The sequence below is a fragment of the Tachypleus tridentatus genome, chromosome 3 (assembly GCF_004210375.1).
Source record: "Tachypleus tridentatus isolate NWPU-2018 chromosome 3, ASM421037v1, whole genome shotgun sequence".
In the NCBI taxonomy this organism is placed as follows: domain Eukaryota; kingdom Metazoa; phylum Arthropoda; class Merostomata; order Xiphosura; family Limulidae; genus Tachypleus; species Tachypleus tridentatus.
Window position 1 is genome coordinate 80,001,895 of NC_134827.1, and position 14,644 is coordinate 80,016,538.

The 14,644-nt window shown below is 34.3% G+C and overlaps 1 protein-coding gene across 9 annotated transcripts in view; it reads left to right on the forward strand.

Moving 5' to 3' along the window:
• Positions 1–14,644, forward strand: part of LOC143247311 (cytosolic 10-formyltetrahydrofolate dehydrogenase-like) — a 40,600-nt gene that overhangs the window by 6,881 nt on the left and 19,075 nt on the right. For all 9 annotated transcript variants that reach the window (XR_013026504.1, XR_013026502.1, XR_013026503.1 and 6 more), the window contains exons 3-7: positions 2,956–3,190; positions 4,917–5,082; positions 9,598–9,702; positions 12,873–12,965; positions 13,475–13,609. Coding sequence is in view for 6 of the 9 variants with exons in the window: in XM_076495144.1 (XP_076351259.1) it covers positions 2,956–3,190; positions 4,917–5,082; positions 9,598–9,702; positions 12,873–12,965; positions 13,475–13,609 (734 nt within the window). In the remaining 3 variants the exon portion in view is untranslated. The remainder of the gene's footprint in view (positions 1–2,955; positions 3,191–4,916; positions 5,083–9,597; positions 9,703–12,872; positions 12,966–13,474; positions 13,610–14,644) is intronic.

The following is a 14,644-nucleotide window of genomic DNA, read 5'->3' on the forward strand; positions in this document are numbered from 1 at the left end:
GGATCAGTTACTAGTGGTGTGTCTCAGAGCTCTTACTGGGTCCTCTGCTGTTTGTGATTTATATTAATTATTAAAAAACAGAGAATAGTAGTAAATAGAGTTAGATCTGACTGGATCAGTTACTAGTGGTGTGTCTCAGAGCTCTTACTGGGTCTTCTGCTGTTTGTGATTTATATTAATTATCAAAAAACAGAGAATAGTAGTAAATAGAGTTAGATCTGACTGGATCAGTTACTAGTGGTGTGTCTCAGAGCTCTTACTGGGTCCTCTGCTGTTTGTGATTTATATTAATTATTAAAAAACAGAGAATAGTAGTAAATAGAGTTAGATCTGACTGGATCAGTTACTAGTGGTGTGTCTCAGAGCTCTTACTGGGTCTTCTGCTGTTTGTGATTTATATTAATTATCAAAAAACAGAGAATAGTAGTAAATAGAGTTAGATCTGACTGGATCAGTTACTAGTGGTGTGTCTCAGAGCTCTTACTGGGTCCTCTGCTGTTTGTGATTTATATTAATTATTAAAAACAGAGAATAGTAGTAAATAGAGTTAGATCTGACTGGATCAGTTACTAGTGGTGTGTCTCAGAGCTCTTACTGGGTCTTCTGCTGTTTGTGATTTATATTAATTATCATAAAACAGAGAATAGTAGTAAATAGAGTTAGATCTGACTGGATCAGTTACTAGTGGTGTGTCTCAGAGCTCTTACTGGGTCCTCTGCTGTTTGTGATTTATATTAATTATTTAAAACAGAGAATAGTAGTAAATAGAGTTAGATCTGACTGGATCAGTTACTAGTGGTGTGTCTCAGAGCTCTTACTGGGTCTTCTGCTGTTTGTGATTTATATTAATTATCAAAAAACAGAGAATAGTAGTAAATAGAGTTAGATCTGACTGGATCAGTTACTAGTAGTGTGTCTCAGAGCTCTTACTGGGTCTTCTGCTGTTTGTGATTTATATTAATTATCATAAAACAGAGAATAGTAGTAAATAGAGTTAGATCTGACTGGATCAGTTACTAGTGGTGTGTCTCAGAGCTCTTACTGGGTCCTCTGCTGTTTGTGATTTATATTAATTATTAAAAAAACAGAGAATAGTAGTAAATAGAGTTAGATCTGACTGGATCAGTTACTAGTGGTGTGTCTCAGAGCTCTTACTGGGTCTTCTACTGTTTGTGATTTATATTAATTATCAAAAAACAGAGAATAGTAGTAAATAGAGTTAGATCTGACTGGATCAGTTACTAGTGGTGTGTATCAGAGCTCTTACTGGGTCCTCTGCTGTTTGTGATTTATATTAATTATATTGACTCTGGAATGACTAACAAATATTGATGTTTGCAGATGACATTAAGATTTTAGGGGTAACTAACTGTATCAGAGGTGCTACAGACGTACAGAGATATTTAAATCATTTGATATATTGGGCCAGAATGTGGCAGGTGATGTTTAAGTATCCAAATTATAAGGTGATGCATGTAGGTTTTCACAATTCAAGTTATTGTTACTATTTAAATGTGAATAAATTAAATACTGTGGTTGAACAAAAATGATCTTGGTGTTAAAATAGAGAAAATAAGTCATCTAAACAGTGTATTATAGCTAGCAATAGGGCTTACAGGGTTTGGAGAAGCATCTGTAGAAATATTGAATAAAGGACAAGGGATATTATTGTTCCACATTATAGATCACTTGTAAGGTCTTATTTAAAGTACTGCGTACAGTTTTGGGATCCCTTCCTCTAGAATGACATTGAATTGAATGACAAAATTCAGAGAAATACCACCAGGATGACACCTGGGATGATGTGACTGTTCTACGAGGAGAGACCAACATGTATAAACATGTTTTCTCTGGAGAGGAGAAGGGTCAGAGGGAATATGATTAAGATGTCTAAGATTATTAAGTGTATTGATAATACAGATCCATCAAACATCTTGTGTTTAACAGTGAAAACAACAGGACTAGGGGTCATCTGCAGTTTGGACAGTATTACTTTTCAAACAAGGTGGTTGTTTTTTGAAAGGAACTGGTGGAGGCAGAAAATTTAATTGAGTTCAAGAAAAGATTGGATGGATACATGAGTAGTAAAGGGCAGTTATAGTTGAGATTTGAAAGGGACATCGTTGATGGTCCAATAAGCTCATTTTTGTTCCTTATTCACATTTTGCACCATATGAGAGCACTTCCTCTGTCCAGTGCACATAGTGATTTATAAACAATAATAATTTGTGTTAATATTTTGCTGTTCTGAAGTAGAAATGTAATTATAATTTGACTGTTGACTTCTCTCTTGTCAGCTTCTTAGGGTGGACATCCTTTGCCATTGTATAAAGTTGTTGAAATTGTATCACAGTAGTTCCACTATAATAAGAAAGTGGAATGATATAATAAATCTCAGTGTATATGTAGATAAGCACAAAACTTGTATTATTTTTGTGCTTCATGAGAGACTAAAACTGGTTTTGTCCAGGAATGTCTGTCCTACGTAATAATTAGGATATGGATTACAACACTATGTTATTAAAGGGTTAGGTTTGTAACTAAGCACAAAGTTACACAATAGCCTGTCTGTATTGAAACCTGGATTCTAGCATTGTAAATCTGCAGACATACAGATGTGCCAGTGGGGAGGCTTAAAGGGTTAGAAGAGAAACTTTTAATGTATTGTCCAACATGTTAAATTATGAAGTATTTGTACACTTTTTTTTTGCTTATATTATGGAATCTTTTGTGCAAGTATTTAGAGAAATGAGACATTACATTAAGGACCAGATATAAGTTTACTAAACATTAATCTTAATTCATGTTTGGTAAAGGGTTGGTGTTTTTTTTTGCATCTTATTGCTCTTGAGAATTTAGTAAATATGAATAGATTTTTGATGATGATTACAATAAATGTTAATATTTCATTTACTAATAAACACTTTTACAGATTCAGGTTTAAAATTGTTTCAGCTACCATTGCTAAAGAAGATGGGGTGAAAGTTTTCAAGTTTCCTCGTTGGCGACAGAAAGGTCAGGCCATACCAGAAGTTGTTGAACAGTACAAGTCTGTAGATGCCGAACTAAATGTCTTACCATTCTGTTCACAGTATATACCAATGGAAGTAATTAACCATCCAAAGTATCAATCAATAATTTACCATCCATCTCTTCTTCCTCGTCACAGAGGTGTATCATCCATTAATTGGTGAGTTGGTATTGTACCTTAACTGTTGACCTGTAACTGTAATTTAACAGTTAACCTGTTACTTTACATTAACTGTTGACCTGTTACTGTGCATTAATAGTACAACAGCTTTTTTACGTTAACCGGTGAACTGTTTCTTGAGGTTAACTGGTGAGTTGTCAGTGTACATTAATGTGCAAGATCTCAGTGTATGTTAATTTGCAAGTTGTCACTGCAACTGTATTTTAACTTGCAAACTGTCACTGCACGTTAACTTACGAGTTATTGGTGTATGTTAACTGGTGAGTTATCACTGCACCTTCATTGTTGAGATGTTATTATTTTGGTGTGCAGACATCACAGTTTTTCTATCTTCTTTTAATACAGAATTCTCAAAATTTTGATAGTTATTTTGATGCATTTATTGTTTTTATATAACATATTGTCAAGAAAGTTATCTTTACTCTAGCTACCTAGAGGTAACAGATGGTCTGTTCACAGGAAGAAAATGGCTGTAATGTTGTATTTTGTGTATGAAAGTATGAGTGCAGTTTTCTCCAATGATTGATGAGATGATATCTCAAGGGTACAGACTTCCTTATTTTCTGATTGGAATGACCAGTCACATAAGTGGCACAAGTTGCTCTGGAAAAGCATGGTGATACTGCTTAGACTATGTAATATGTTGTTTTAACAGCCTCACGAGGGTATCACATGGAGAGAAACATGATAGTTTAGATACTTTTAAATGAAAACAGTAATACTTTTGTGTTAGTTTCCTTCTGTATTAAATGAGAGACCCAAACTGTGGTAACCTAAGTACATTACCTTGTATGTATCATAAACAATCGTCCCCTGCTGGGACAGTGGTAAGTCTATGAATTTACATCACCAAAATTAGGGGTTTGATTCCCCTCGGTTGAAATAGCAGATTGCCAGATGTGGCTTTGCTATAAAAAAAACCAAACACATGTGATCAGTGATCATGAACTGATATAAAGGACATTCTTCAGTATTCTTTGTGTTAGTCCTAAACATATGGAACTTAGTTGTGTGAATTAGATTAAGTGGCTTGTTGAACATAATTACTATTTTAGATAAATAAAGCTTAACTAATAATAATCAATAAATCTTAACAATTCCTGGATAATAGGTATCACAGCCAAGGACATTTAAAATTGAAGAAAATATTCACTTGTGACTACAGAAGTTTTGCTATGAATTCAAGTTTTGTTCTTTGTAAATATATAGATACTTAAATAATTTACTCACAATAACTTCTATAAGATAATTACAGAACAACTGAATATAAATTATTAACTGTGGTACTTTGATAGATTGTTTAGGCAGAGTATTCATGATAAAACTTTGTAGGATGGAAGGCAACTGCCTGTTATGGAGACATAAGTGAATAGAATGACGTTTCAAAAGTCTTCTACCTTTCATCTTCTGATGTCCATTCTACAAAGTTTCATTAACTGTTGTTAAGTTGAGAAATGAGTCACAAGCAAAACTGTTAATCTATAGTTTGATTATATGGAATGTTAAATAAATCCATCAACATACATGTAACTGCCAGGTTTTTACTTATGTACTGAATATCTTCCATACATATTAGATAATAAGGTTATCAACTTATGAGTGAAAGTTTCTAGTTGTGAATGAATAACTCAGGAGTATGAGGAAGATCTTCAGTCTGTTGGTATTGGACAGAATAATTACTTTTTATCATCATTTTTATTTTCAGGACACTTATTCAAGGGGACAGAAAAGCAGGGTTTTCTATATTCTGGGCAGATGATGGTTTGGATACAGGGCCTTTATTGTTACAGCGAGAGTGTGAGGTTTATCCTAACGATACTGTGGATAGTTTATATAACAGATTCATGTACCCTGAGGGCATTAAAGCCATGGTTTGTATCACACTGAGACATTTACTGATGAAATGTGTGTGTGTTGTGTGTCAGTTGACCAGATAAGTGCAATTAAGTTCTAATAATATCATAAAGACATTAATAGTATCAAAATAAAAGAGAGGAAACGTAAAGAGTGATGTTCTGAGTACACGAGTCTATTTCTGTTAAGTTTTCTGTACGTTCATCTTTTTATTATGTTTTGCTCACAAGAACTAGATAAATTATTGTTCTTAGATGAATGTTGTTTCAGTTAATTTTCATTACAGAAACCTTTAGCAAGTAGATTTAGGTTTCTCTTCCATTGGTATAACCAGCACTAAAACCATTAGTTGGAAGAAGTATACATGTCTTCCACTGAGTATGTAATGAGTTACTATATTTCATTGTTGCTCTTCTTGGCTAATATGTTTCATATATTTATAACAAACAGGTAAGCAAGTCATTAATGAATTAATCATATATTTTGTTCTTTCTTTTCTTGTCTTGGAAACAAATGTAGTAGGCCTACAATGGCCAGGTGGTTAAGGTACTCAACTTGTAACCTGAGGATCGCGGGTTCAAATCCCCATCACATCGTATATGCTTACTCTCTCAGCTGTGGTGTCATTATAATGTGACAGTCAATCTCAATATTTGTTGTTAAAAGAGTAGCCCAAGAGTTGGCAGTGGCAGAGATGCCAACCATTACGATTTGAGCGTAATCATTATGATTTTGGTGTATACATTATGATCATAAGCTCATACAGACAAACATTACGACTTGTTGCAACTCCCAAATTATTATATATTATATAGGCCTATACAATAGTGATAAATTGTTCCCCCAGGGCTTGAAAGGGGTGAAAAGAAAATTTCTAGTGAGACACAAATACATTTTAATAATAAATAAAAGACATAGTCCAAATAGCTACTTACGATAATCATGTTTGTGCTTGAAATAATAAAAAAATATTTGTATCTCCAATGTCTACCAATAGTTTAAGTGCAGTGCTTCTCCATACTGGGTATGTGGGGTAATCCATAGTTACGTCATCAGTGCTTGTCAGCCAATCAGCGCTCTCATAGATGGGTATTTCTTGTTTTCTAAGTGGCATAGAAACACCAATGCGATCATTCACAAGATGGAAAAAAGAGGCTTCGTTTACCAGATTGTCTTGTTTCTGGAAAATCTAAAAGGACTACAAATGTGAATCAAAAATTTAGGAAAGAGTATAGTGCAAAATATCTGGCCATTGCATCAAAAATCAGTAATAGTCATGTGTTTTGTACAGTTTGTTACATCGATTTTTCTGTGGCAAATGGTGGGATAAACGATTGTTCCAGACATACAAAATTGGCATCTCACCAACAAAAGGCTGAGGCGAAAACAAAAACGATGCAGATAACAACATTTATGAGTTAGAATTCAGAATATGAAACCATAAATGCAGAAGTTAGGTTCACACAATTCGTCATTGCTCATAATTTACCCCTAGCTGTAGCCGACCATGCAGGACATCTATTCAGAAAAATGTTCCCAGATTCTGATATAGCAAAAAAATATGGCTGTGCTAGAAACAAAACTATAGCCATTGTACAAATGTTGGTTTGTGAAGATGACAAAATGATTTTAAGCATATTTACTAACAGTGTTTACAGTTTAGCCACAGATGGAGCCACAGACATGGATGACTCAGAGTCCAGTGGTTGTACGATATCTTGACCCTTTGCTTGGAAAAATTGTTTGTTCTCTTTTGACAATGGTGGAGAGGATATTTTTAAGCTTTTGGACCATGAATTGACAAAGAAGAAAATTTCATGGGAAAACTATCTTAGTTTTTCTTCAGACAATGCCTCAGTTATGTACGGTATAGGTAAAGGTGTGATGGGACACATCTCAAGACGACAACCTGGCATTTACTTCACGGGCTGTGCCTGTCACTTCGTGAATATTACTGCCCAGAAAGCTTTCAGAGAACTGCCCTACCCAGTTTCTGATATACTGATAGATATCTACTATTTTCTGGACAAAAGTGCTAGCAGAAAACAACATTTCAAAGAGTTTCAAGGATTGCATGACAAAGAAACAATAAAAATTCTACAACTTATTAACACAAGATGGCTATCATTTGGGATGTGCCTTAACAGAATATTGGACATGTGGAAGCTGTTGAAGAAGTATTTCCACTGTGAAAAGGAAAAACTTGATTCAAAAGTATCTAAATGTGCAGCTCAGTCGGGCAGCAAGACTTTAACAGTCAGGATATCCTCTCAGCCACACAGGGACACAGTCAAGACACTCTCCCAGCCACACAGGGACACAAGACAACAGTCTCCAAAAGCAGACAAAGAAACATTTGATATAGCTCAATATATGTTTAGGCAGTCTAACCCTGAACTAAAGAAGAGACAATCAATGAAAAAAGAGAAGAAAACGAAAGCTAGAAAGGAAGTAACCAAGAAAAGTTATGTGCAGAGCAAGTTAGATAAGTTAACAGTTTTTTTGGACAACAAAATGAACTTGTTATTTTATCTTTTTCTTCATTCTGAAATTCCTCTATTTGACCAAGCCAATTTGATATTACAAAGAGAAGAATCTTGCATACACATTATGCATAGAACTCTGATTACACAAGTTAAAAATATACTTATCAAATACAACAAGCCAGAATATCTTGAAAGCAACATCACTGAACTTGACTACAAGAATGAATCCTTACACAAATCTGATGAGGCAGTTTCTATTGGAAATGCTGCCAAGGAATACATTGTTAAATATGAAAAGGACCTGGACCTGATCAGCTTCTACACCAGTGTCAAGAAATACTGTATTGCAGCTACAAATTACATGATGAAACATTTCCCTCTAAATGATGAACTTCTGATTCACGGAGAGGTTGCTGATCCAAAACTGAAAGTCAGCAAAGATTTCTCTTCTCTACACTTCTTCACAGACAGGTATCCTGTCCTTGTCAATACACATGAGCACGACACTACTGACAAGTTGGAAGGGCAATATTTGAACTATGAAATTGATACTTTCTCAGAAACTGTCCTTCAGTTGAATGTTGACAAGTTTTGGATTCAGCTGTCTACAATTAAGGATGGAAATGGCAACCAGAAGTATGACATTCTGTGTAGGGTTATGCTTGGAATTCTTATATTCTTCCATTCTAATGCTGACAGTGAAAAGATATTTAGTTTAGTGACTAAAAACAAAAGCAAGTTCAGACCAAACTTGAGCACCTCAGTTTTGAGAAGTATTATAACACACAAGATGTGTATTCAGTCAAATGGACAATGTTGTTATAACTCCCAAGCATCCAAAGACATTCTCTTGAAAGCAAAAGCTGCAACAGCTGCAAACCTATTACAATAAGCATAATAAATATGATATAAACTAGTCCTTACAGAAAGGTTTTTTCTGCTTACTGTTTGTGCATGCTTAATGTCGTTTTACCAGTATGTTTGTTACTTTGAGCTAAATAAGACATAATTTCAAAATAATTTTTTAAATTTATTTATTAAATACACAAAACACATTCATAAATGAGCAATCTATAGCAGTAATAAATAATAATAGTTATAATAATAATATAATAATAAACAGCTTAGAGAGATTGGTAAGGCCTAGTAGCCGCAAATGATAAAGGGCTCTGTCTACAATCATTACGCTCAGTTATTTGAAATAGTTGGCATCTCTGCAGTGGGTGTTGATGACTAGCTGATTTCCCTCTTGTCTTACACTGCTAAATTAGGGACGACTACCACAGATAGCCCTTGTATAGCTTTGCACGAAATTCAAAGCCAGCCAAACAAATGTATTATTTTGTTTACCTTAAATAACTGTTCATGATTTTAATATTTTATTAGGGTCCATGAGTTATATATTGAGTAAATTTGGTTCTGCATTAGAGCTTGAAGTTTAATATTATAGAAAATGATGAAATATGGAAAACATTACAAATTCATGAAAGAAAATCTAAAGTTAGATAATCTTCTCAAGAAAAGAAGGAGTAACCTTCCTAAGTATCAGTAGCAACACACATACAGAATATGTATCATATATATGTAAAAACGGCTCGTTTGGGTTGAGAAATATTTTTTTTCAACCTTCTTCGGAGAAGGTGGAAACGTTTGCTCCTCTACATAAAAATATTTCTCAACCCAAACGAGCCATTTTACATATATATTTTTCTGTACAAGTGGGTTTTCTCGACATCACTGAGAATATGTATCAAATGTAGCATGTGTTTTCAGTAGCTACTTAAATAATACGTAGTAACATAGACAAGGTATATGAACGTGTTTGTAACAGGTACAGACTTTATTGAAAGAAAATGTAACATGTATTATTAAGAAGTCTTTAATATTTTACACTTGTCTTCACACAAGGCAACGTTCAATACAAAAACAACTGAAAAGATTTGGGTTTTCTCAACAATGAATTAGCAATTTTCCATTTCTTTCAAGGTGGAGTGGTTGTTTACAGTTATATAATTGTTTTGCATTTTTCATATCTAACACAATCAGGCAGAAGCTGTTGACATGATAGCCAATGGAACAGCACCCAAAGAGCCACAGCCAGAGGAAGGTGCCACTTACGATCCTTCATTAAGCAAGAAAGAACTGTGCCAGGTATTTGAAAAAATTAAATTTAAGATATTAAGACAGAGTTAACCACAAAATTGTGTGAAATTAACTGAATCTAATGTTTTGGTGTAAAAAATATTTTTTGTCAAATATTATTAAAAAAAAACATTCATGATATTTTTGCCTCATGTTTCTGATTTTATTTTCAGGGTTTCAACAAAATTTCAAGAGATTTAAAAATATACGAACACGTAGTTTCGTATGAAATCAGATTTCTGGTATGATATCTCACCTCTCCTCACAAGATATCTATCAGTACAAAGTTTCAATGCTTACCCTTAGATTTCCACCCAACACACTGCATATCCACGTTCAACTTATTATGTAGCAGCTCTCCGCCAGAAGGAGCACAATCCAACCCCTATCATAACCAGCTCCTTTTTCAATTAGAAGTAGTGCTGTACATATATTCTTGTTTTTGCTTGCAAGTTTGTCATCAGTTTCTTTCATACTACAGACTTAGTTTTTATTTACTATGTTTTGGTATTTCTTTGTGTACAGTGGCCTTTTTGTAAGTGTATTGTGGATCCCACTCTATAGCAACTGGTGCTTGACCAGGTATTTTTTTTTTTTAAAGTTGCATTGTCCGTCTTTAACTATGCTTGATGTCAATTACATTGTAGCTCTTCCCCTTCCTATCATGGACCTGACGTACAATTCCAGTTTTTGGTTGTGTGTCCTCTTTTGATTGTTACCTGTGCTGAAACAGTTATGTAGAAGTATTAGGTTACAAACACTGTATGGATGGATTGTTTCATATGACTGCTAGTAGTTCTCTTTAGTGTGGTCTTTTGCTTCATAAGTATGTCCATCCCAGATCATACACTTGTGAACACGCAAGTAATAGAGACAGAGATTGCTGCCCATCTCTGATACTTTATGGTGTTAAGACTCTATCTGATGTACAATTCCAGATGGTGCAAGGGTTTGATTGATTGATTCCATCAGCATGAAAGCTTTCTTTTTAACTTGTAGTGTCATGGTCACCTATTACAACTCTCTGCTGAAGTAGTCCTCTGGAACCTCCAATGTGTTTCTCCCTCCTTTCTTCTAGTGGAGCATGGAAGTCTTTGTCACATACCAGTTCTATACTGCTGGGATGGTGAATTTGGAAACTTGTCTCCCTGAGTGATAAATCATACTATTCAGTTGAGAGTAGGGCATTGGTATTCAGTGTATAGCACTTCCTATTGCAGACTTGATGTACAATTTTAGATATCACCAGGCTTTGGTTGTAACACTATGCCATATTAATGTGTGTATATATATATATATTAGACATATTGTCTTTTCCCTTCTTACTATTTTCTAGATGTACATTTCCAGTTGGTTGAAGTTGGCCCAGTCACAATTACAATCATGTGTTAATGGTGTGATATCTTTCCTACTGCAGACCTAGTATACAATTCCAGACACACCCAGGTTCTGGTTGAAGTACTCCACCATGTCATGTCTATATATTACAGTTTGTCCCTCATGCTGAGATGTTCCTCCTACGTATCTTATGGTTGTGGTTACTGGGAGGTCAGGTGTTGGTTAGAAATGGTCATTCCAAATAAGGCCTCATATTTGTTTTGACTGGTATCATTTCTCCTACTGTGAATTGGATGAAAAATGCCAAATGCTGCCAGATTTTGGACTGGAAATGTACCCCAGGTTTGAAGTTCCTATTCCTACCATCTACTGGAGGTCAGTTATAGACAGATTTGGTGTTAGTTGTAGCTGCATCCATTATAACCACTTGTACACAGTTGGATATCCTTTTCCCACCATGACCTGGAAGAACCATATCCAATGATACCAGGTTTAGAACTGGAGATGTCCTTCCACTGGGGTTTTCTGTTTTTCTACCATCCTCTTGGTGTTAATTGAGCTAGAAATGTGTGTAAGTGGAGACAGAGTTTAGATGAAGGCCTGTCTTCCCTATCAATTTCTGTTTTGAGCTGAAGAGGCAGGTGATCCTCTGTCTACTGTCAAATTGTCGTAAGATTCCAGATTCCACCAGGTGTCAGATGAGGTCGAACTACCACTACTATCTGTTGTGCCCTATCCACTCAACTCCCAGGGGTCCTATTAATTGGTTATACATATGGAATTCCTTCATGTTTTTCCACCTTTTATGTTAGCAACACAGTAATAGAGGAGTAAAGAGTTTACCTGGATCAGATATGTTGCAGTCTTGTTAAAGTGTGATGTTTTCTTTTTTAGTGCCACACCTCATGGTCTCTGTTTAGGTGCTTCCTAAAGGGGAATAATTTTTTCACTTGTCCTCCTCGAGTTCAAAGAGGGATTCTAGCCATTTTGTGAGAGGAGGTAAATTATCACATTGTTTTCCTTAACTGAAAATGTATTTTTAATATATAATTACTTGCTCCCACATTTCCCACCTAGCCTTCTCACTTTTGATGATATATGGTGTAGGTATTCTGACCAATCTTGAGGTGATTAACAGTTACAGATGTGGAGAGGGCTCTGGTTACAATAGATGTTATGTCACACTCTTATTGATGGAGAGCTGCTGCATAATTATTATTAACATGTGGATATGAAGAAGCAGGAGGTGGAAGGCTAGTGCCAATGGAGGGCACTATTAATCAAGAAAAATTTTTGTGAAAGGAAGTAAGCATCTGTCAGAAATACATTTTCAGTTGAGGAAAATGTTAACTGTAGTTTTACCGACATGTTTTCTACTATTTCTACCACAGCTGCTAGTGACATTTGATGTTTTTAATAATAAGTTGATAGTGAATCAGTATTACAAGGCATTCCTGTTGAAGTGGGGTGGAATTTTACAATTTACCTCTTTTAAATCCTGCTACTAGTTAAACAGTTTAGCTATTAATCTTAGGTTAAATGTGACTCAGTGATTAACATGCCACAAGATGAATTTTAGAAGCCTTTTATATACCTGCTGTTAATTGATACAAAATTCTGCTCGAGTCCTTTAGAACGTGGGTGTGTTATATGAGTGAAGGTTAGATAATCCTGTTTGATTAGAGTAGGCCAAGAGTTAGTAATGGCATCTAGCTGCCTTTCCTCTAGTCTATCAGTTTAAAATTAGGGGTGATTGGTGCAGATAGTTCTATTGTATCTTTGAGCAAAGACTTTTATTACTAGAGAAAATCCTCATATTTACTTCTTTTGATGTCTTGTAGATACATTTTGATCAGTTAACTGGTGAACAGTTGCATAACTTTATTCGAGGAATGGACAAAGTTCCAGGAGCGTGGACTTATATTGAAGGAAATGTATGAACATTGTTTCCTTTTTTTAAAACATAAGACATTGAATATTTAATTTTTTGATAAAGTCTGGAAATAGTTATGGAAATATTTAAGTATATCTTGTAAATGCAGTTACATCTCTCTGATTAACTTTTTACCACTGTTATTAATGTTTGTGTGAATTATTTTGAATGTTATCAGATATTTAGTCTTCTTCTGTGATATGTAAGTGTAGTATTTTTGGTGTTGCACGAAAGTGGAATTAAAGAAACTTTGTAATCTGTATTGTGTGTGCTAAATGTTAGCTTGATTTGTGGAAGTTTTAACAATTATGGCATTGCAATTTGTGTATTACATAAAAGTAGTATTTTATACAATAAATTCTTTATTTAAGTAGTGTTAATTATACTCAACCAATTTTATACAATAGCTTATAAAATAAAAACTTGATATTGAAGTTATTGCCGTAGAATTTATATTGTCATGTATTGAAAATTAACTTAAGTTCATGTTATATCTCAGTTGGTTTTTAGTTTGTAAGGTTGTATGGGTCACGTATGTGGACAGAACCAGTATCAAGTGGTAAACAAGTATTGATAGAAGGAATGAGTCAACCAGCAATTGTTCATCAAGATGGCCTTCTTCTATATGGGAATGACCAGAAATTGGTAAGAGTATTTAGTTAATAACTTATCAAAACTTTCTTGAATGATCAGTACAAAACTGTTATTGGCTTGATGAATGATCAGTACAAAACTGTTATTGGCTTGATGAATGATCAGTACAAAACTGTTAGAGACTTGTTGAATGATCAGTACAAAACTGTTAGAGACTTGTTGAATGATCAGTACAAAACTATTATTGACTTGTTGAATGATCACTACAAAACTGTTAGAGACTTGTTGAATGATCAGTACAAAGCTGGTATTGGATTGTTGAATGATCTATATGAAACATTTATGAGCTTTTTGAATGATGAATACAGAACTCTGGTATTGACTTATTGAATGATAAATATATATAAGTAATGAATAACTGTTGTATACATTTATAAGTGCATGTTGTTGTATATATTTATTTATTTAAATATTTGTTGTGATTTGTAGATCTTTTTTGGATCTGGGTTATTTCTTTTAAAGTTAATAATTAAGTACATGCTTTTTTGTTAAGCCTGTGTAATCAACTGTGATGTACAGTTAAGAAGTAAACTCCAACTGGATAGGGTTTGTTTTGAATTCTGGCAAGGAGCTAACTGTCAAAGTCATTACCTCTTCTTAGGGATATGTAAGACTACTGGCTTTACTTGATTTGTTGATGCTGTTCTTAGCTGGTTTTCATATGCTGTAGGTAGTATGCCTCCTTGAAAGCACTTGAAATTGAGAATGAAATATCAAAGGCTTGAAAGTGGCTGGAAAGAGTCCTTTTCTTGCAAAAGTGCTTGAAAATATTATAATAATAGGATATATTGATATACCTAACTTTAATGCATGTCATGGAGTTGAGCACGATAAATAAAGACTTTCTTTTCTTTTTAGTCTACATTCATATGTTGAACGAAAAAGTAGGAATTTTGTGAAATTTCAGTGAAATCCGATTTATTTTGTTGTAATCTTTAGCTTCCAAAAAGCACTTGAGAAGCATCCATTAAGTGCTGGTAATTGATCTGAACAATTTAGTATGAACCATGGGTTCATATTCAGAGA